We start from the raw sequence: 25,438 nt of genomic DNA, 5'->3' as shown, positions 1-25,438 counted from the left end.
ACCTGGTCTATACAATGGATATATTTAATTAATACTAATTACGCGACAAAATTAAGATGTTGGCAACAGACAGCGACCAAAATTTCTCTGTAAGCATGATTAAAATTTCACCAGTGTATCAGAGTTGCTAGTCTCAGGAGCAACTCTGTTTAGTTATGTTTTTTGTTTTTCTATATGATGAAGGCCCAAGAGTAATGCAGTCAGCTATATCATGGAAACTATTGGGAGAAATTACTGTGACAGCAGGGCCCAATGGCAGTTCTTGTAGCATGTGAAGATTTATGCATTTTTGCTCAATTATCAAAAAAGTGAAGTACCTGTCACTACCTGTACGAAGAAAAGTGAACATTGGAAAACAGGAGTGCAGCTTCAGAAGAAATGTATTAAAATAAAATTAGAAATATATGAACAAAGGGGTGAAAAGAAATAGGATAAAATGTAATAAAAGTTATATTTAAATTACTGTATAAAATGAAGTCTGATAATATGGCTAAAAACCCTATACAGGTTGACAACCCTTTATCCGAAATTCGAAACCGAAAAGCTCTGAAAACCGAAAGTTCTTTTTTGGAGGGGGGGCAATAATTATTATTTTTTTTTTTTTTAAACAGGGATTAGCACCGATATAGATCACTGACCCATATCAGGGCCTGGGGAGGGGGCGAAAATATAATAGTAATAATAATTATAATAATATCATAGAAATAAATTTTTAATAAAATACGTACACCAAAATAAAATAATATGATAACATTAATAATAATAATAATAATAATATATAATAATAAAATTAATAAAAATAACAATAATACAGGAGTACTGAAATAATAAAATAATAATAATAATAATAAAGAAATACAAGAATGAAAAAAAGATCAACAGTGAGAAACACGACCTAGACCTATGAATTATTATTATCATTATAATTTTTATTATATTCTCAGGCCCTGATGTGGGTCAGTGATCTATGAAAAAAAAAATAACCATTCTGAAAACCTAGAAAATTCCAAAATCCGAAATTCCTCTGGCCCCAAGGATTTTGGATAAGGGATTGTCAACCTGTAACAGAGAAAGAATTTATTTACTTTAATAATACTTCCTCAGATGAACAGGATCAAACAGCCTAAACATGTGCTCAAACCCATCAAATTTCTTAAGCTAAAGCACTTAAGATCAAACTTTATTGTTATCTAAAATGAGCTAAATAAGATAACTTACATGTACCTTATTAATAGGAGATAATCTATTAAATAATATTCATATACAATTTCTAACTTCCCTTGGCTAGCAACATTCTTCACGCCTACCAAATATAATATGCGAGACAGAGCTTTTGCCTGATAAAATATATTTAATACATTATATATAATTTAAAACCTACCACAATTATTTACACAAAATATGATTTATATAGAATTTCCTTCATAAAACTATTATTCTAACACTATAGAACTTATACTTTACAAGAATTATCTAAAACAGACCAAAGTATGTACAGTAATATAAGATCTGCAGATCACCCTAGTTGGAAGCAATATGCTATTAAAGACTTTCTCTAAATTAAAGAGGTTAACATTTTCAAGTGAAAACAAAATTTTTCCTCCATTGAGTCCCACACTACAGCTCAAAATATAAATTTTGGGGTTGTTTGAACTTTGACCCGACATAATATTTGAAGTTACCAAAGTGAACAAGGGTATCCAGATGTATTGGACCAAGGTACAAGCTTGCCAAGTTTCAAGTTAACTGGTCCTGAATTGAAGTTTTGAAAGAAAAATAAGAAATTTCAAGAAAACCAATACTGCATGTCCTCCTCATTAGGGGCAGACATAATTATACCTCAGTATACTTGTTATAATGTAAAGAGGGGTAAATCTCATAATTCTTCTCTATTAATATTAATTAAATATGTCAAGACTTATCCTGCAGATTGGAGGCAACAGAACTCCATAAAATTGCAAAGTGTAGTTTTCCTCCTTAACACCCCAGGGATGTTGAAAGATATTATTAAGTTCATCCAGCAGTGTTTCATGTCTGAAAAAATTACCACTCTTAAAATATTATTTATCAAAGACTTAAAGAACTAACCAGCCATAGGACTACAATAATACTTCCAGATACAATACTGAAAAAATGGTTCTCTTTTAATCTGAAGCTGATAGGGAATGCTGCATCAGTTAACCACATATGAATGGGATTACCGGTAGTATGGGTGACTTAAGTTTCTCATACAGTAGTGCATTATGGAAGTATAAGTTGCTATTCGTGATTTTGCCTATTCATTCCATTCCTTGGAACCTAATCCCACAAATAACAAGGGTTTATTGTATTATACTTTGCTATTATATGAAGAAAATACAGTACTAGCTATATCAGTCATTATCAGCACCATCTTAAAATACAGATTTAAAAACAATAAAATTTCAAAGTACAGTATTGTACATACCTGTATGCTACACGGATGTTAGGAACATTGGTCCGCTTGATGTCATTTCCAGCCACACCTTCACGTGTGAAGTTTGGTCCAATCCAAAACTGTTTCATCTGAAACAATAATTGTTTTGCCCAGGTAAATCAACAAAAACAGTAGTTTATCTATCAATATTCAAATGTCTTTTCCCAGTAGAGCACCAAGTAACCCACATGTAGCATCCTGTTGGTGGGAATTGAACTCTTGCAGATTCTGTGAGCAGGCTTAACCCAGGCAGTGTAGGGACCAGATGCACTAGACTAAGCCAGGCCATGTTTGTCTATAGTAGTGAGTTTATAATTTTTTAAGATGCTTCATGTTATAATTACATTTATGTTCATGAAGTATAATAAGGGTGCTATTAAGCACTAAACCCGAACACAGTTCTTCAAATAAATTTCATCAAGTCTTGGTGAGAGGGGCAGGGGTAGGAAAAGTTTGGCTGGAAAACAGAATAGGGTGGGAGAAAAGGTGGTGAAGGGGCAGGAAAACTAAAGATGGTGAAATATAGGCAGCATATTAAGGCGCTATCACACCTTATGACAGCATACTGACATCTTTCAATCATGCCCAGTGCGGTCGTCAATCTTCAACCACCGAAATTGTAGTGGATACTCTCCCCTACAACTGCTACGGCGAAGTTCCTCTAATGCTAGCCGCCTAGAGTCGTGCCAAGTTTCTCTGACAACGTCTAGACTGGGGGTCGACTCCGCGACGCTACTTTCTCGCCCCACGCCGCTGACGGGTATTTAAGCTCCCAGTCTCGCCGTGAAGTGGACATTCAACCTAGAGCTCTGCAACACGCAACACCTCCTCTAAAGAAGCTCCTGCACAGCAACTCCTCTACCAAGCAGCAACCTCCCAGCACCAGACTGTTTTGTATATTCAGTAATATATTTTATATAAGAAAACCACCATTAAGATTTTCCCTTCTCCAACCCATCCTGAGTGCGAGATAACATAACATTAATACTACAAAACAACATAAGTGACAAACCCCTACAGTGAGTTCTGCTATAACGCGTGTTTTGACAACGCGAATTGGCTCTACGCCGATTTATAAATAGAGGAATGATATTTGTAAAATGTGAACGTTTGTTTGCTGTAACGCGATTTTTGCTTACTATTTCTCCAATTTTGTGGTATTAACTGTGAATATGGTAAAGAAGAATATCTCCAAGAAGCATTCTGGTGATCGCATTCCCGGTGATGATCGTAAAAGAAAGGCTATAACACTTGAAGAGAAGCTTGATGTTATCAACCTCAAAATCACCCTTTTCCCCCATCAAACTATATTCATATTTTTTGAAGGTAAAGTGTTACATTTACTGTATGATTTCATTATTAGATATGAATGTAACATTTATTTAGACTGTGTTATCCTTTGTGTTAGGCTAACTACTAATTGTTTTTTCGATTTCGAGTAATCTGCACCTAACCCTATTTTCTCCAGAAGCCCTGTTATTTCTATTACGTATTTTCTATAACACGATGTTTTACAAGAACACAACTATCGCGTTATAGCAGAACTGACTGTACTTGATTGCAACCCTATCTTCTCAGATTGGTGTCTCACAGCACTGGGAAATTTATATACAGTATACCTGTACTGTACTGCATTGCTACTAGGACAGCCTGTCTTTCATAGCCAGCAAATTTATTTTAAAATATGTGTGTTCTCAGGCCATACAGAGCCCAAAGCAACAGTCAAATGAAAACATACTATTTATTTGTCATGCTTATATTATGCTTGTTGGTAGTATATATTGGCCAAGTATATAATTTATATAATTAATTCTGTAAAACATTGGGATATATAAATTTTTAGCAAAATATCAAGTTATATACAGTATCTCACATGGCACTGTTACTTCCGTGGGTGTCCAAGGTATCCTTTGATTTTGGGAGAACGTGGACCTTCTGTCTTTAAACATTTACATGAATAGATGGTCCACAGAAATAGTGGATTCATAGAATCTTGATGATAAATATGGCCAGTGTCATAGTGACTTTAATAAAGAACCAGGATAGGCTTAGTGTTTTCTTGGAAAATGTCATTATTTAGTAGACAGACAGAGACAGACAGAGGTTTGAGAATATAAAGGAAAATTAGGGAAAATAGAAAATGGTGAGTTAGGAAGGATTAATTGATTTGTTGTAATTAATGGCTTTCAATCTATGGCATAAAAGCCAGATCATTATGCCTAATTTTCCTCTTTGATGTAGTAGACATAATACGACTTTCTAAACTACAGTATACCTAAACTGATGCAATAAGGACATATGACAAATAAACATAGAAAGTTAGTAAGTATAATAAAATTATATTAATAATATGAAGATTGACAATTACAAGATTAATAATAAGGGGATTACATATAAAGGTGACGAACTGCATAGACACATCAGTGGGATCATCGTCATTGTTTTAATTTGCTTCTCCTCAACTAATGGATGGTCATAACAGCTGAAACACACAATGGGCTGACAGAAATACAACACCAAGACAAGAGTTAGAACGGAAGGAGGAATGGAAGGGGTAGAGTTGAGCTTTATCATATGTTTGGACATGCAATTGGGCCTTAGGATGATCAATTCTTCAGACAAGACACAATAGGGCAAATCTAATAGATATTCAAAATCTTGAAGGATAAAAACGTGAACTCAGGCCATTTTTTCATAATGTCACACTTGACCAACATGAGAGACACAACTTCAAGTTATCATGCAGGGCAAATATCGTGAAATATTTCTTCATACAGAGAGAGGTAGATCAATGGAACAGAGTACCAGCTCAAGCTGTGAAATTGAAAACAGTACGGGGTATAAAAATAGACCTTAACAAGACTATCAAGAACAATGGAGGGATCCTTCATATGATAATGATCGTCTTCCCTCGGCATGGCCACTTCTAGTTTGGCTGGCCACTAAGTAAACAAGGTAAATATAGCTAAAAGATATTAAATTAAAGATACAATTCAATATGCACATATAACTCAGTGCCACACAGTAAGCAACACACACCCACTCTCTCCTCTGGGCCAAACAGGGGAGTTGCCACCGTGTAAATGCAATAGTTCACTCAGCTTTTGAAAAGAAAGAGTAATTTTCCCCCTTTCTTTGCCCTTTTTCCTTTTTTCTAAATTTCTCATCCAAGGAGGGAGAAAGGAATGTTATTTCACTCTTTTTCTAAGAGAGAAACCACTCCTTCTCTTTCTGCCTCTAGAGGAGAGGGGAAGATTGGACTCTCAGCTTTGATTCATATGTTTTAAATAAAAATACTACTTTTGATAATACTGTAGCATACTACAGTATGCCATGTATGCATAAGTAACCCCTACCTTAATATTGTAAGTTTCCACACACACAAAAAAATATTAATTGTGTGCATACCATCATAAAATTAAGATGTTATTTTACTACAACATAGGCATTGTGTCGGTGGAGTTTGGGGTCGGCCCGGCCCTATTTCAATTAATCCCATATGTTATGTTGTTCACTTTACACGGGCCTCCGTGGGTTCAATTGAACGTGAAAGGAGGGTTCACTGTAATGGACTCAACTCCCACCCCCCTTTTCCCAACTCCGCTGGCTCCTCCCTCTCTAAGAAATGTTTGGGTGAAAACACTAGATTTTATGGTATAGTACAGGTTGACAACCCTTTATCCGAAATTCCGAAAAGCTCTGAAAACCGAAAGTTTTTGGTGATTTTTTTTTTTTTTTTTTTACACAGGATTATCCACCCAGGCATAGATCATTGACCCACATCAGCCTGGGGCGAAAATGTAATAGTAATACTAATTATAATAATAATAATTATTATTCATAGTAAAAAAAATTTTAATAAAAAATACACAAAAATAAAATATTAATAATAACAATAATAATAATAAGAAATACAAGAATGAAAAGATAAAAGTGAGAAACATGACCTAGACCTAGGAATTATTATTTATATTATTTTCACCAGGCCCCAATGTGGGTCAGTGACTTGTGCCGGTGGCTGATACAAGGGGGGGGGGAAAGGAGAGGAAAAAAAAAAAAAAAACCCATTCTGAAAACCGAAAAATTCCGAAATCTGAAATGCCTCTGGCCCCAAGGATTTCGGATAAGGGATTGTCAACCTGTAATAAATAATACCTCAGACTAAAGTTAGGATAACACAATTGACATTGCAAGATTCCTAGCAGGACAGGGAATATTTTGAATGTAAACGTCATATATTTTGCACAAAAGATAAAATGTTTGCTAATTTTCATCATCTCCATGCATTACATCTAAAATTTGTATGTCTAATGCAAATTTTAAGATGTTTATATTTAAAATGATCACCATCTTGTAAGAATTCCAGCAATGTAAATTATATTCTGGCTGGTAATTTGTATGAATTTTATGAACTAAAACAAATTTCTACAGTAAATAAACATATTATACTACCCAGACACTATCTGTCAATCAAAATACCCCACCTTTCCTCCCCCTCTTCCCACACTCGCTGGGTCCTCCCTCCTACCAGAGAAATGTTTGGGTTAAAACAGTATATTTACATTTTTAGTAATAAATAATGCCTCAGAATAAAGTTAGGATAATATAATTGACATTGCTGGATTCCTTGCAGGACAGTAATATTTTGAATGTAAACGTCATATATTTTGCACAAAAGATAATATGTTTGCTAATTTTCATCAATTCCTTACAATACATCTAAAATTTGTATATCTAATGCCAATGTTAAGTTGTTTATATTTAAAATGATCACCATCTCGTAAGGATTCCAGCAATGTAAATTATATATCTATGAGCAAAAAAACATATATATCTTCAGTAAATAAACAAATTATACTTCACCCACGTAAATGATGAAATTTACCGGGTAATTAAAACATTTCATTCTGGCAAGGTGCCGCGTAAATGACCAAACGCAAAACAAAACCACGTAAATCCAGACTCAACTGTAATATATATATATATATATATATATATATATATATATATATATATATATATATATATATATATATATATATATATATATATATATATATATATATATGCTGATAACCACTTCTTGTCAGCATATACCTAGATCACGCACCTACTATATATATATATATATATATATATATATATATATATATATATATATATATATATATATATATATATATATATATATATATATATATATATATATATATATATATATATATATATATATATATATATATATATATATATATATATATATATATATATATATATATATATATATATATACACACACATGCACCGGGTCACAATGTGATGCCATATGGAAGTAGGATCTACCATTAGACAATACTGTACATTATGCTTCCAATATCTTCCCAGGCGGTAGTATCTCCCTGTTTGGTAGATGCCTAAAAATTTTAGTAATATTACTTTGATACAACATGATAAATTAGACAAACAAAGAAAATAAACAAACAAAAGTTATTTACCAAGACCTTCTCTCTGAGAACAGAGGGATGGAGGGGAGATAAGACAGCTATTTATAGCCCGTCTTTGTGTAGGAAGTTGACCACACTATAAATAATTAATTTAAAATTTATATTTTTTACATAGAATATTCAGTACATGACTGCGATTATAAAATATTGTGAATATTTATATATACTGTGTATATATATATATATATATATATATATATATATATATATATATATATATATATATATATATATATATATATATATATATATATATATATATATATATATGTATATATATATATATATATATTACCTGCTTACGCGATTTCACTTTAACGCGGTTCATCTACTCATATACGCATGTGAAGTAATATTTATTTAGCTCATAAAATTCATACAAATTACCCAGCCAGAATATAATTTACATTGCAGGAATTCTAAATATGATGATCATTTTGAATATAAACATCATAGATTTTGCATTAGACATACAAATTTTAGATATAATGTTTACTCTGAGTAAATATGTTATCTTTGTGCAAAATATATGACATTTATATTCAAAATATTCCTATTTTACAATGAATCCAGCAATGTCAATTTATATTATCCTAACTTTAGTTTGAGCTATTATTTATTAAAATCTTGTGGTTTTCCTCCCAAAATTTCTCAGAGAGGGAAGAGCCAGCAGTGTAATGTGAGAAGGGGGGAGTTGAGTCCATTATTTGAATGGACATTAACTTAAGGGACTGTATTTCTATTTCTTAAGTATTAATTGTGTGCATGTACCATCATAAAATTAAGATGTTATTTTTACTAGAACATAGGTATTGTGTCGGAAAAAGTAGAGTTTGGGGTCGGGCCAGTTCTATTGGAATTAGTCCCATGTTCTGTTCCGTTTTCAATGATTTCACTTTAACGCGTGCCCCTGTGGGTTCAATTGATCACAGAACTGGGTAATATTGTGTGTATATATATATATATATATATATATATATATATATATATATATATATATATATATATATATATATATATATATATATATATATATATATATATATATATATATATATATATATATATATATATATATATATATATATATATATATATATATATATATATATACAGTGACTGCTTAATCTAACTACCGTTAACTAAATTTCGTTAACGAACTGCCTTCCATATGATCTTCAATTCGGTTAACGAACAAAAATTCGTTAATTAATTTTCACTTAACCGACTTCAACATGTTGCACTGGCCGCAACCAGCTTTAGTATCAGTCCACCAATACATTAATCGGTTCTAGGGCTTAAATTCCTAACTATTTTAGTAAATATCAAGAAGTTTATACTATTCAATAATTTTAAAAGTTTAATATTAAATTTTAGTCATTTTAACAATTATTGAACATAATTGAAGGTAAAGTGACTAGTTTAATGCGCAGCATCCAGCCTCTTAACACAGCAAACAGGCGCTAGTCTCTGTTTTCACTGGAGGTAATATCTGCTTGAGACTCCTTCAACTAAACGCTTTTTTCTGTGTGTTTCCAAGCAAATTATTGGTCATTTTGAAATATATTTTACATATTGACAATATATAATGCAGTACAGTGTTGATTTAAAGAAAATAATCTTGAAATACACCAAGAGAACTAAAATTTTATGGGTGAAATGGTGCCATGGGGTGACTTCTCTTCCACCCCAATGCCTTCTTCTTCTTCCTTCCTCCACCCCATTGTAATTCCCATCATCATCATCATCATCCAGGAGCCTTCTACATACACACACCTCAAAGTAAGTGAAATTTTCTACCATTTTGTTGAATTTAGAAATTTTCGTGAGCTGGAACCACTACCCAAAACCCATTGAAACAATGGTTTCGTTAACGAACGTTTCGTTAATCTAATCCACCTTCTGAACGGATTGAGTTCGTTAACCGAGGGTCACTGTATATATATATATATATATATATATATATACAGTATATATATATATATATATATATATATATATATATATATATATATATATATATATATATATATATATATATATATATATATATATATATATATATATATATATATATATATATATATATGGAATAAATGTATGTAGTAAGTATGTACAGTAATCTTTTTCACTCAAATCCTAATGAAACACTATTGAATTAGAATACTGTAGCTGGTGTAAACAGTCGGAACAGTCCCACCACCTATTGTCTCTCGTGAAGCAAGCTTATAAATTTAAGAAAATAGTTGCAGTGTGTTTAATATATTTCAGTATGTTATAAGTAAATAAATAAACAAATAAATCGGTAAATCCATTTCAAGTTAATGAAACAATTGTATTCGACACCGACATTAGTTCCAGTTAAATAACAGACGTTTAAGTGAGTCACTAGTGTTTACACTACACCAGCCGGTAACATTTGATGACATTACTTGAAGTGAATTGGCCTTATTTTAAAAAACCAAGGATGTGTAAACAGCTTTGGTCAATGGGATGGTTGGTAAAGGACTACTGGGTCAGTAAGCTCCCAATGGTAAGTGTCACATTTGGGGTACTGGTCTTATACAGCGAATACAGCTCAAAAGCTACTTTTTAAATAGAAATTTTGGGGGCCGTCTTATACACCCCGTCGCCTTGTAGGCCAAGATATACGGTATATTTATCAGTTCTTAAGTGACTAAGCTTCTCTCTTATAAAAAGCCAGTGAAATGACCTGGGAGAATATAATTAACATTGATGGGATTCTTGTAAGATACTGATTAATTTGAATATAAACATGCTATAATTTGCACTAGACATAACAATTTTAGTACCGTAATCAAATTAGTACATGTACACTTCAGCTTTGCACTACTAATTTATTTTATGTTTCTTTTAGTATGGTGTGTGCATGTAAATGGATGAAAATAAATGAAGAAATTTATGTAAATCTACCCAAAAATACAGTTGAAAAACTTTTTATAAAATGTACTACAGTATTGTACACTAATGTACTACATTTTTTATATCTTGAGCAAAATATATGATGCTTATATTCAAATTAATCTCTGTCTTGCAAGGATTTCAGCAATGCAAATTATATTATCCTAACTTTAGTCTGAGATATTATATAAAATAAAACTGTGCTAAAAAGCCTGGTTGGGGACTAACGGCTCCGCCACCCAGAGATGGGTTGGTGGGTGGGGGTGGGGGTAGGGGGTTGAGGTGATAAGTTTGAGGCGAAGGTCTCTGTGTGTTTATTTAACAGTCCTACTAAGCTTCTCTCATTTTAAAATGCCAGTGATATGACCTAGGAATATATAATTAACATAGCTGGGATTCTTGTAAGATACTGATTTATTTGAATATAAACATATTGTAATTCGCACTAGACATAACAATTTTAGTACTGTAATCAAATTAGTACATGTGCAGTCCAGCTTTGCACTAATTTATTTTTCGTTTATTTTCGTATGGTGTGTGAATGTAAATGGGTGAAAATAAATGAAGAAATTTGTGTAAATCTACCCAAAAATACAGTTGAAAACTTTATAAAATGTACATTGTACACTAATGTACCAAATTTTTTATATCTTGTGTGCCGTGGGTTCGAATCCTAGTGGGTTGAGGTGTTGATTGTATGTAGAAGTCCGCGTGCTTTATTGGGCTAATGAAATATATATGGATCCTCGTGTTTCGAAGCCGGATTTGGTAAAACGTTACTCTGACCACCTAAGTGATACTGGTGGTCCCCATTAGAGGTTCCGCGGCGCCATAAGCTCGTTGAACAGGCTTTGTGTGAAATATAACAAAGTCTAGGACTGCTTTTTAGTATCCTGGTGGTCAGCGGTTAAGCGTTCCCCGGTCCAGATCATAGGCTTGTGTGCCGTGGGTTCGAATCCTGGTGGGTTGAGGTGTTGATTATATATATATATATATATATATATATATATATATATATATATATATATATATATATATATATATATATATATATATATATATATATATATATATATATATATATATATATATATATATATATAAATAATATATATACAGTGATCCCTCGGTTAACAAAATTTCAGTTAACGAATTACCTTCGATAAGATTCTTAACTACAGTTAACGAGCAATCCCTCGATTAACGAATTCCTTACGAGCGCCCCTCAACATGTTTTCGCTTGCAAACTAGCTGTCATATTAGTCCGCCAATACAGTAATCGGTTCTAGGGCTTAAATTCCTTACTCTTTTAGTAAATGTCAAGAAGTTTGTACTATTCAATAATTTTAAAAGTCTTATATTAAAATTTTTAGTCATTTTACCAATTCTTTAACATAATTTAAGTACAGTGGAGTCTGGATTTATGCGGCTTTGGTAAACGCGTTTGGCCATTTACGAGGTGTCTTGCCAGAATCAAAATGCTTTAATTATGCTGTAAATTTGGTCATTTATGCGGGTGAAGTATAATTTGTTTACTGTATTTACTGAAGATATTTATTTTAGCTCATAAAATTCATACAAATTACCCGGCCAGAATATAATTTACATTGCTGGAATTCTTATAAGATTGTGATTATTTTGAATATAAACATCATAAAATTTGCAATCGACATATAAACAACTACCGGGTGACCGATAACTGCATATGAGCAGGCTGCATTGGAAGATGGCGTTAATTTGGCAGGATTAAACTGTGCGAGTTTGCACAGTGGGAATTAAGTCCGAACTCCCTCGCAGTGTATCGGACTCCAACCGACCTTAACAGCGTTTCATTTGTTGTGGTGAAACCAGTGACACCCTGGGGCACTCCTTACAGTTATATGGGCCAAAGTATGGTTGTTATACATTACTGTATATGATTGGGGATATTTAGCAGAGTATGGTTATCCCAGGTTGAGTAGTGATCCCATAACCATTGATAGTATCAGTAAATATGTTGTGTGAGTTGAGTATATCAATTGAGGGAAAAATACCATGTTATTCATTCCGAAATAGCATGTTGTTATAAATAATATTTTAATTCGGGATATTGCCAAGTGTGTCAAACAGCCATCTGTAGTGACAATGACATAATATAATGATTGTTTAATGATGTACTGAAATAAGTAATTGAAGTTGTTTAATGATGTAATAAGTAACTGAAGTTGTTTAATGATGTAATAAGTAATTGAAGTTGTTTAAAGATGTAATAAGTAATTGAAGTTGTTTAATGATGTAATAAGTCACTGAAGCTCTATTTTATGAATGGTAAAGTGGGACCTGAGTGGTCCAGTCTGGTTTGAGTGTACAGTAGAGTCTGGATTTACGCGGTTTTGGTTAATGCGTTTGGTCATTTACGCGGTGCCTTGCCAGAATCGAAATGCTTTAATTACGTGGTAAATTTGGTCATTTACGTGGCGAGTCGCTGGAGGGTCCAAAAGCGCTGCGCCATTTTGGATTCAAGCGGCGTGAGTAAGGTTGTGCAGTATGTCGCTGTTGCGTTATTGGTGACGTCATATGACGTATCGGACTGTGATTGGGCCACGCATCCTTACCTCCCTCCCCCGCTACCTGTGATTGGTTCAATGTAATATGACGTGCCCTGCCACCACAGAGAAACCGTTACCCGCATCAGTCGCCCTCTTCCCAGTCACCCAGTGTAAAATGTGTTCTATTGTTCCCGCTAATCTCATAAGAATGGCATCCGCTGGACCCCCACCACCACAGAAAACCTTGCATTACCTGGACCCAGCCGCTCCAAGCCAAAGAAGATACGACGTGCCCTACGTTACGAAGTTAAGTACAAGATTGTACAAGAGTTAGAAAAAGGAACGAGGCAAGTTGATTTGGCATGCCAGCATGGCTTGAACGAATCTACGATCCGGACGATCAAGAAGGATGCCGCCAAGATAAAAGAACACATGAGCATCACAAAGTCTGCAGGTGCTTCAATGGTGATGTACTGCCAGAACAGGGTGCTGCTCAAGACTGAGAATTTGCTGGTGAGCTACTTGATTCGCTAGGCAAGACGGAACATGGCGGTGGACATGCTCTCAGTTCAGTACTACGCACGTGAACTGTACGTAGCAGTGGCACGTAAGATGGGAATTGCAGAGCCCAAACCCTTCAATGCTTCCTCTGGGTGGTTGCAGAGGTTTAAGAAGAGGAACAAGATCACCAACATTAACATTGGTGGTGAAGAAGCTAGTGCTGACCGTGTTGCGGCTAGGGATTTTCCTCCGTTTTTACGTGAGATTATGGAGGAAGGACAGTACACCGATGACCAGGTGTTTAACATGGACGAATCTGGTCTTTTTTGGAAAAAGCTACCTTCCAAGACCTTCCTTGTCCAGTCTGCCAGCAAGATTTGGGGCCGGAAGTTGCAGAAGGAGCGCATCACCGTCCTGTTTACCACCAATGCCTTCGGTACCTGTAAGCTCAGTTATCGGTGATCCACAAAGCCCGCAAGCCGCACGCTTACAAGAACATGGCCATGACCAAGCTAAATGTCCACTGGCTAACCGCACATAAGGCGTGGATGTTCACTGCTCTGTCCCTCTCCTGGTTTGACGACTGTTTCGTTCCCGGCGTCAAGAAATTCTGCGAGCAACAGAATGTTCCATTCAACATTTTGTTGCTCCTTGACAACGCACCAGGACACTCGCCCCTATGTTGGATCGTCACCCTAACGTAAAAGTGGTCTTCCTGCCTCCCAACACTACGTCGTTAATCCAGCCCATGGACCAGGAGTTGATATGCAACGTTAAGGCTGCATTCTCTGCAAAGAAGTTTAAGCTCCTGAACGACTGTACCAACACCAAGGATGAGTTGCGTAACCTGGATGACACCGATAGCGAGAGCGACGAGGACGAGGAAGAAGAGTTGGGGGAGCAAGAAGTTCGCGTCAAACAGTTTTGGAAAATGTTTAACGTCAAGAAAGCTGTTGATTTCTTGGTGGAGGCATGGGGGCAGCTGTCTGTGGCAATGATTCGTCACGAGTAGCAGCATGTGTTGCAAGGTATCCCAGGTGGGAGGCAGAGTCAACCTGTGACTGGTGAGGTTCAGTCTGTTGCAGTGGCAGTGGACCTTGCAAGAGAAGCTGCACAGTGTTTTACAACTGCAGGCTTCTCCGAGACCACCAACGACGACATTATGGAGGTGATCAGGGATCCTGAGGTGACTGCCGACGAGATGTTGGAAGATGATGACGTAAGTGAAGATGCAAGTGGTGCGGGAGCCCAAGAACAACAAAAGTTAACACATGGTAATGTAAAGGATGCCATCGAGTTTGCAGAGAAACTCAAGCTCGTCCTTTCCAACGACCCTGACAATCACCGCTATGAATTCTTCAATAACCAGCTGTTGCAGACTATGGAGCCGTACATCCAGATGTATCACGAACACATCAACACTAGCCCTCAGCGTAACATCACGGATTTCTTCGCCCGCAACCCACCACAGCCAGCCCAAGCCAGTGATAGTGACAGTGATGTTGACTTTGAGGGATTTGTCAGGGAGGCCCTGACAACTGTGGTGGATAGTGATGGTGATTCACCTGAGGGCCAGTAATCTGCCCTCTGCCTCGGAACCAGCCCCCATCAACGTATGCCGACCCATCTCTTCTACTAACGTAAGTGCTAAACCTAACCTAACCTTGATTTTTTCTAACCTAACCTAACCAAACCTAACGTAAGTGTTAAACCTTGATTTTTCTTTTACCTGGTGCAGTATATTATTCTCTTATTGATATTTCTCTTCTATATTATGTGTGTGTGCATACCATCATAAAATTAAGATAATATTTTTACAACAACGTACGTATTGTGTTGCAAAAGGTTGAGTTTGGGGATCGGCCCAGTCTCTATTTCAATTAATCCCATATGTTCTGCTATTTCATTTACGTGTTTCTTGTTTTACGTGGGCCTCCACGGGTTTAATTGACCACGTAAATGCAGACTCCACTGTTCTTGATTAACATCTTGTTCGCTCCTTCTGTTAATAAATGTTGAATTGGTAAACTACGAGTATCACCACTCCATTCCTTTGACACATTCGTTCTCAGAAAATAACTTTGTAACTCACGTGCCTAGAAGCTCGCTAGCAGGCTACCTAACAGTTAACTAAGATATGTTATATTCTAATAAAAGTCTGGGTGGTGGCAGGCTACCGTTGTAAGTATAATAAGTGTGGTAATAAGAAAGACATGGTTTCCCTGATTAATCCATGGTTTAGAATATAACTACAACAAAATATACTTGAAGAGAAATATAAAACAGGATACTTATTGAACAACAATAACAGAAGAGAAGAAATACAGTTAACCCTCACTTTACGCGGTCCCGCATTCCGCGTTTCCACGTTAACGCGGTGCCTTGCCAGAACCTCACGTGCTCACATTATGCGTGAACCTCATTGAGAGTGTCGGTAGCGTATTTTAGGTTCGCCCACCGCCACCGCCCTCCCTCCACCGCCACCATCCGCCTGCCTGCCTGCCTCTCCCTCCTCCTCCCTCCGCTTGGGCAAGCGTATTGCGCCAGTGTGTGTGTATCACTGACATCCATATAGCGTATCAGACTTGTGATTGACATTGCATCCCTACCCCCTCTGCTGCTAGCTGTAATTGGCCAAAATATTATAGGTATCACCGGAGAGAGGAGGGAGGGAGGAAAAAACTTGACTGGCAGCTTGATTTCATCCCTCAAAACCCTCGTGTAGCGCATCCATTGTTCAAAATAGTAAGCTTCCATGGACTCTACTAAGAAAGCCTTTCCTTACCTGGACAGCGTGACACTAAACCCAAGCAGCGTTCCATAAGCTACGAGGTGAAGTATAGCATCATCAAGAGAGAAAGAACAAAGGCAGGATTGATTTAGCGCGCCAGCATGGCGTGAAACGAATCTCGATCCAGACTAAAGGATTCAGCCAAAGATAAAAAGGCATAAAGAAGATGCAAAGAATACACAGGTGCTTTTACACTTGATCAATATTTTTCTAACCAGGTGCTGCTTCCTCAAGACGAAAATACCTTGAAGACACTTGAATGCGTCCAGCGCTGACGAACATGGCGGTCGACCGCAGCGCTCTGTTAAGGACTACGCCGTGAACTGTGTACATGGCAGTGGCGCGAAAGATGGGAACTTCAGAGCCCAAACCCTTTAATGCTTCCTCTGGGTGGTTACAGAGGTTTAGATCGATTTCAAGATCACCAATATAAAACATTGGTGGTGAAAGAAGCAGTGCTGGTCGTGCTCTTTGGCTCGGGAATTTCCTCCGTTTTCACGTGAGATTATGGAGGAAGGACAGTACAGTGGCGACCAGGTGTTTAACATGGAGCGAATCTGGTCTTTTCTGGAAGCTTCCTTCAGTCATACGTTGTGAAGAATGCCAGCATGGCAGGATTGAGGCGGAAAATGCAGAAGAGCATCACGGAATCCTGTTTACCACCAATGCCTCCGGTACCTGTAAGCTCAAGTTATCGTTGATCACACAGCCCGCAAGCGCCTTGCGCCTACTGAAACATGGACATGACCAAGCTAAATGTCCACTGGCTGACGCCGCGTAAACATGGATGTTCTACACTGTCCCTCTCTGGTTTGATGACTGTTTTGTTCCGATGTAAAATTCTGTGGCGACAGAATGTCCCATTTAATATTTTGTTGCTGCTGGACAGCGCACAGGATTTTTCTTCTGTTAGATGATCACCCCAACAAAAGTGGTCTTCCTTCATCCCAACACTAAAGTCTTTAATCAGCCTGGACCAGGGTTGATTTGCAATGTAAGCTGCATTCTCAACAAAAAAATTCCAGCTCTGAACGACTACACCAATGCCAGGTAAGAGTTGAGTAACCTGGTGACACCACCACCGATAGCAAGAGCGAAGATGAGGATCAACAGTTAGAACAACTAAAAATGCTCTTCAAACAATTCTGGAAGTATTTAACATCAAGAAACTGTGGACTTCTTGGTGGAGTCATGGGATTAGCTGTCTATTGCTGCAATTAAGTCGCATGGAGACATGTGTTGCATGGAATCTCAGGTGAGAGGAGGAGTCAATCTGTGACTGGTGAGGGTTCAGGGAATGTTGCAGTAGCAGTGGACCTTGCCAGAAGCTCAACCTGTTGGATTCCAGGCTTCTCCGAGACCTGCTGACGACATCCTGGAGGTGATCAGAGATCCTGAAGTGACTATGTGTGAGATGTTGGAAGAAGTACACGTCTAATTGAAGAAGAGGAGGAAAGAAGGTGCAACAGTCCCGAAGAACGCAATTTAAGTCATAGTGATGATAGGGGTGCCATGGAGTGTGCAGAGAAGATGAAGTCCTTCCTTTCCCGCGACAATGACGATGACCCATCTCGAAGTCTTCCATACCGGCTGGTGCAGGCTGTAGGGCAAAGTACATCAAGATGTATCTGACAACATCAACGCCAGCCGTCAGCAAAAGCATAATAACGAATTTCTTAGCCGCAACCCTACAGCCGGCAAGCCGGTGATAGTGACAGTGGTGACTTTGAGGATTTGAGAAGCCCTGACAACTGTAAGTGACAGTGATGGTGATTCTAGTAATGTTGATGATTCACCTGAAGACCAATAATCTGCCCTCTGCCCGCCGAACCAACCTCCGTCCTACATTATGCAGCCCACATCTGTTCTACTACGTAAGTGTTACACCTAATTTTTAGTTTTCCTAACATACCTTTATTTTTCCTATGTTAACCTTTATCTTTTCTAACCCTAACCTCTTCCTATATTACTTGTTTTTTCATACCCTCATAAAGTTAAGATAAATTTTTTCTAGCTTATGGTTATTATTGTCGTCAAAAATTAGGTTTGAGGGATGCATTGGGACTCCATTCAATTAATCCCATATGTTATATTTATTCCCACTTTCTGCCGTTTTCTCACTCATCGGTACCCTCCGGAATTTACACTGACGCGTAAAGTGAGGATTACTATGAAATATTTGAAATAAGAATATAAGTACAGTCATCGCGCCAGGTTGAATCCCGACCGAACAAATCCCGTCGCGTAATGCGTCATGCCCACCACTATGTGTGTTTATGATATTTACCATAACGTATATATATATTTAGTGGAGTCTAAATAGATGTAAAATGGAAGCGTGGGGGTTGGGTCTTGGGTGCCTAGAACCAATTCGTCGTCCATAGGTTCTGTACTTCGTTTATCGAAGGGGTCCCAATTGGCCCGATAACCAAGGGAATGGCTGTACTGTACTGTATATACTTGTGACACTGGCCAGTTGCTTCTGGTGTTATGGTACAGAATTGCAAGTGACAGCACTAGGATCCCTTCCTCTATCATGGAATAAACAATTCAAATTTAAAATGGGAAAAAAAAACAAAAAAAAACACTTAAAACATTATTCAAATAATGGGACATAGCGAACCTAAATGTGTGTGGTCTAGGCGGGGCACAGTCAGGAAATTATGCATCGCGTATTCTTATATGTGCTGCCAGGCGTCGTTATCCTAGTGAATTTAGTCAATATTGTACAGTAACAATGGACCTAAAGTGCAAACCTGTATTGTGCATGTACTAAATGATTATGGTACTAAAATTGTTATGTCTATTGCAAATATAAGCTTGTTTATACAGGTATTCAAATAAATTACTATCTTACAAGAATCCAAGCTATGTAAGTTATAATATTCACCCAGGTGTTGGGTGGCAAATTATGAGGAAAGTCCTTGCTCTTAGGAATGATAAATAAACACACAGGCCTTCAGCGTAACTGTCAAATCTTACCTCAAATAAATAAAAGACACTCATCTCACCTCACCTCTTGCCTTTCGTGGCTACCTCCCCTCCTTGTGTTCCCAGACAAAAGATTGGTGATTTCTTTATGTTTATTTTATATAATATCTCAGACTAAAGTTAGGATAATATAATTTGCATTGCTGAAATCCTTGCAAGACAGATTAATTTGAATATAAGCATCATATATTTTGCTCAAGATATAAAAAATGTAGTACATTAGTGTACAATACTGTAGTACATTTTATAAAAAAAATTTCAACTGTATTTTTGGGTAGATTTACAAAAAAAATTTCTTTTATTTTCATCCCTTTACATGCACACACCATACTAAAACAAACGTAAAAGAAATAAATGACCTTAGTGCAAAGCTGGAGTGCACATGTACTAATTTGATCACGGTACTAAAATTTTTATGTCTAGTGTGAATTACAACATGTTTATATTCAAATAAATCAGTATCTTACAAGAATTCCAGCAATGTTAATTATATTCTCCTAGGTCATATCACTGGCATTTTAAAATGAGAGAAGCTTAGTAGGACTGTTAAATAAACACACAGAGACATTCGGCTCAAACTTATCACCTCAACCCCCCACCCCCCAACCCCTCGTTGGCTGGCTGGCTCCATCGATCCACCCCTCCAACCCCTCATTGGCTGGCACGACTCCGTCCGTCCCCCAGCCAGGGTTTTAGGGTTACAGTTTTTATCTTATATAATATCTCAGACTAAAGTTAGGAGATTATAAGTTGCACTGCTGGAATCCTTGCAAGACAGCCAATAATTTGAATATAAATGTCATATATTTTGCTCAAGAGATAAATATTGTTGTACATTAGTGTACAGTACTGTAGTACATTTTATAAAAAAGTTTTTCAACTGTATTTTTGGGTAGATTTACATAGATTTCTTCATTTATTTTCATCCATTTACATGCACACACCATACTAAAAGAAACATAATAGAAATAAATGACCTTAGCGCAAAGCTGGAGAGCACGTGTACTAATTTGATTACGGTACTAAAATTGTTATGTCTTGTGCAAATTATAGCATGTTTATATTCAAATTAATCAGTATGTTACAAGAATCCCAGCAATGTTAATTATATTCATCCAGGTCATTTCACTGGCTTTTTATAAGAGAGCTTAGTCACTTAAGAACTGATAAATATACACGCGTTAGACCTGGGCCTGTGCCAACTGTCAAACGTACTACCTCCCCTCCCCCGACGCCCCCTCGCTTGCTCCCTCCCTCTCTCTCCCCCATCTGCCCGGCGTTGCTGGAATCCTTGTAAAATAGTGAATAATTTTAATATAAACATCATGTATATTGCACAAGAGATAAAAATTAATCACCTGTATCACATTACAGTAGTGATTTAAGAGTAAAAGTGTATATGTACGAATACAGTAATCCACATACACGTAAGTATAAATATAAAGTTTCTGTGATGATCGGACAATGTCCATTTTGGTTAACGTCATGTTTCCAAGAACGTATCTTGGACGTTAACCGGCGCATGACTGTACATGAAAATTGAAGTAAAGGGAAAGGCACCCTATGACAAAATACCTGGCAGCTTAAGGGAAATAAAGTATGGAAGTTCCCACCCTTACACCAGCACCTTAAAAATTGGTACTGCAACACTGTGTACTACTGTACTTACCTCATGATCAAAACCACTCATAAGAACAGAGTTCCTGGCCAGTTCACACATGTCTGTTTGTGAGAGCTTCCACACTTGTGTTGCAATAGAGTACTCTTCCATGAGAGGTTCCTTTGTGAAGTGGAACTGGAGTGGGTCATCAGAGGATAGAGATATTAGGAGCCCTCTTGCTAAATACTCTGGTAGTGGGTTGCGATGATAGTTCAAGAAGAGCGAGTTGTTGGACAGTGGTGACATAGCTATACCAATCTGTAGAATATATTACAGTATTCAATTCAAAGATTAATTGCCTAACCTAACCATATTTTCATAATTCAAGTGTAAAACATGAACCTTTGTATCACACTTTCCATATTACATGAGTGGCTGTGATGAAACTCTAAGTGTGAGTGCAGAAGAAGCAGCCAATACAGTACAAGGGGTCCCCGGGTTACGAACAGGTTCCGTTCCCGAGGACATTGTCAAGTCGGATTTGTACGTACTGTACAGGGTAAGTCGGAACACATGCTATGTGAATACCGTACTTACAGAACAATGTTTAAAATCCCACTATATCATAGCCTAAGTCCTTATATACATCTAAAATCACTTAATTTAAGACAAAAGAAGAAATACAATGACAAAATACAGTAAATTAAAGAAAAAATTTAGTCTTCAGGTAAGTAAAATACAGCACTGTAAGCTTCAAGTTTAACCCCATTCATATCGGCGGGCATTCATAAGTTGGGGACCCCCTGTACTGTATATAATCTTTAAATGCTTACAAGCCAACCCTGATTTATGAATGGTCTCAATCCTATAAACCTTTTGTCAAGCAAAAATTGATAAATTGGGGTCAGCTTGTATATTTTCCTGTACAGTATACAGTATGTCACAAGCTACACAAATCAAGAGTCTATAGTACTCCATTTTCCTGTACTGTATACTGTCCAGGGCTCCCAAATACTTGTGTCAGCACCTTAGCAACTGATGGATAATAATCATACTGTACAGTACAGTAATATTAAAAATAAAATGTATTATAAATTATTGAATACAAAATAAAAGGGGGGGGGGGATATACAGCATATTAGGGTTGACCTGTACTTTAATCATAATTTTGTTGATCTATCGCCAACCTTTATACAAAATTAAGATAAAATTACATAAAAACGATCACTTAATGATGTTACAGTAATTCATACTTTCTAATGAATTACTTTTCCTATGATATGTTTTCTAATTTTGGGCCTTTGGCAAGTAGCACAAGAGTGTGGGGAATATATGGCATATACTGTACCAGTAATGTACCAGAGAGTATGGGTGACAGATATGGTGTTGGTACCTCCATTATTTACGACCCCAAGAAACAAATATCAGATCTGCTGAAGTTTTATGCAGACAATGAAGTATCAAAAATGATGAACAAGCACAGGAATATGCATAGAAAACATTGATGGAAAGTGTTGTTGGAGTGGATTTGTCATGACAAGTGAAAAATAGCTGTTAGACTTTAATTTGATTATGGCTCAGCAAAAGTGTTCCATAAGGAACTAGGATTGACAACCCTATGTGAATATACATGGGGATGGTATAATAAATTGAAAAAAAAAATGATACAGAATGCAGTGTTGTGAAAAGGCATAGGCTAATGCTAAAGCTATTGAAACCTATGTAACTGAATTTTATAAGTTGCTAGAGGAAGAAAATTTAATCTCCAATTAAGTGTATATTACAGTACGTACTGACGAAACTGCATTATATAGGCGAGTTTCCTATGTAAAACTAATTGTGCAGGATTTACTAAAATATGCTAAAGGATTGCCCTGTAAGGAGGGAAAGACATTAAATGAGGAAGATGTGGAAGAATGTTTGAACATCAATAATGATCTGCTAGTTGTGCATCAACACAGTAAAAAAGTGGATATGGTGATGAATCCTAATCAGGGGAATGATAGTGACAATGATTTGATTTTGATATAGAAGTACCCTGTATCAAGAAAAATATCCATTGATAAGTGTATTGGTCTGACAGAGAAACTCATTCATGGTCTGGAGCCAAGAAGCCTCATGACTGATGAAAGAATAATGTGGGCAACCAGCCCTACAAAATTAAAGAAATGCTTTTGAGAGAAAAACTTAAATTACATGAGACAAATAACACTGAATGGCATGTTCATAAAAAATGACAACTCATCCTTCAAAGAAAGAGTTGTCACGAGGGGCAACACCACAGTTATCCTATGAATCAACACCGCTGCTATCATCCCATGAGTTGAGTCCAGCACAAACAGTATGACAGTAGCTGCTGCTTGCCAGGTCAGTGACATTGAGCGATCAGCTGACTACTTAAACCTGGTCACACATGCGGTCAATGACTGCAGCATGTTTGATCACCACGTCACTTAATGAGTAAAATGGGATTAGCTCATCCAAATGGAATTTTCGGAGCAACCAATATCACTCATTGGCATACAGCTGTAACAGGGGTATGTATTAATATAATGGCCAAGGTATGTCACCTCACAAAGATACCACAGGTGCATATGGCTATTGCTTGAATGATCATGGTTATGTTTACCATATAATTTACAAAACAATTTAAAGAAGAGTCACCAGAAGTGTGAAAAGCATAATAATAAACTGTACTGCATATACATAGGGGTGTCATTGATGGGTACAAACAATAAATAATTGAAAACCCAAATGTCACAGGAAAATATAAGAAAAAAATGAACTTCAAAATCTAAAATTATGTTATTAGAAAGAATTTACAGATGGAATGTGGTGGCCGAGTGGATAGCGCACTTGATTCTTGTTCTATGGTTTGATCCTAGGGCACTTCCAATTCACTCAGCTGTAAATGGATACCTAAGTTTACAACTTTGAGAAATAAAGACAGTCATGTACAGTACTGACCATGCTGTATCCACTGTCTCCAACAAGCAGTCATTTTAAAAAATGAGAATGAATTTAAAATTTTCAAACTTACTTGAGCCAAGTAGTAGAGGAACTGCAAGACAGGTGCTTTACGCAGAAGTAGACCATGGGAGATATTTTCAGCGAGCAGGAAGCCAGTTACCAAGTGCTGGATGGATCCAGCCTCCCCACAGTGAGGCCGGAGCACAAAGGTGTTTAACCCACGCTCTAAGCGCAGTTGATTTAATGTACAAATGTTGGCATACCTAGAAAAGTACAAGTAATCTCTCCATTAGCCAGAATCTCCGATCCCCGTAACTCTCTAACAGTCGAAATTTCTTTTAGAGAATTCTGAGAAATTTCATGAAAAATATCTCCATTCCAGGTATGGGGACAAATTTCCCTGATATTTGCAATGACTTTTAGGAATGCATCCTTTGTGATAACTGGGGGATTCCTGCATAACATATACAGTTGTATATTTTGTATATTTTTAATATATTGTATGTGTACAGTGGTGTTTGCATAAATAAATTCAGCTCTGTGTCTGTTCATGTGAGATGTGTAGTTTAGAGTCTCGGAAAACTTCCCCCAGTACTGGGAAAAATTCTGGGGATGAGAAAATTCATCTCCATACCAGGAAATCTCTCAATTTTAGTACTGTGCAAAATATCTACCATTACAAAATAAGTCCCACCACAAAATTCTACCCAGGTGTGGTTTCAGATATGGTTTTAATAAAGCTATTGTTCTTTAATATCTTGACCTGAGCATATATTGTGAGTTGCTCATTGGAGTACTGATCTACCAGTACAGAACATTATAGCAATATTAAGCTCATATGTGTGGTTTCTACACTGGTATAGTGTGGCTTCTATTGGTGTGAGAGGGGGAGTAGTCCTTGGGCCAATATTCAGGGGTGACTTCTGCCAATTAGCTAGCCTATGTCTAGGATGATGTATTTAGGAGGGAGACCAGATGTAGGCCTCTGTTGAGAGGGCTATCCTAGAATCTGAGTACTTTTTGCAGACCTTCAGCAGGTTTGTTTACATGAGCAGAATGGATGTTTTTTGGTTTTGCACATATGCAGTACAGTGAACCCTCGAAGGTCCTGTCCGGTAAAGCCAATTGTCCGGATTTTCCGGCAAATAATAAATGATAGAAGAAACACCAAAAATA

At 36.7% G+C, this 25,438-nt stretch overlaps 1 protein-coding gene across 8 annotated transcripts in view; it reads right to left on the bottom strand.

The window, feature by feature from the left end:
- Positions 1 to 986: 986 nt before the first annotated feature.
- The window catches only part of LOC121863303 (AMP deaminase 2-like), a 176,902-nt gene continuing 152,450 nt past the window's right edge, over positions 987 to 25,438 (bottom strand). For all 8 annotated transcript variants that reach the window (XM_042361911.1, XM_042361918.1, XM_042361915.1 and 5 more), the window contains 4 exons: positions 24,333 to 24,525; positions 21,362 to 21,610; positions 2,447 to 2,544; positions 987 to 2,034 (listed from right to left, as the gene is read on the bottom strand). In XM_042361911.1, the coding sequence (XP_042217845.1) occupies positions 1,899 to 2,034; positions 2,447 to 2,544; positions 21,362 to 21,610; positions 24,333 to 24,525 (676 nt within the window). In that variant the 3' untranslated portion in view covers positions 987 to 1,898. The remainder of the gene's footprint in view (positions 2,035 to 2,446; positions 2,545 to 21,361; positions 21,611 to 24,332; positions 24,526 to 25,438) is intronic.

The sequence above is a fragment of the Homarus americanus genome, unplaced genomic scaffold (genome assembly GCF_018991925.1).
Source record: "Homarus americanus isolate GMGI-L3 unplaced genomic scaffold, GMGI_Hamer_2.0 scaffold46197, whole genome shotgun sequence".
NCBI classification, from domain to species: Eukaryota; Metazoa; Arthropoda; class Malacostraca; order Decapoda; family Nephropidae; genus Homarus; species Homarus americanus.
The sequence above is the reverse complement of the archived record's forward strand: the minus strand, read 5'-3'. Positions and strand labels throughout refer to the sequence as shown.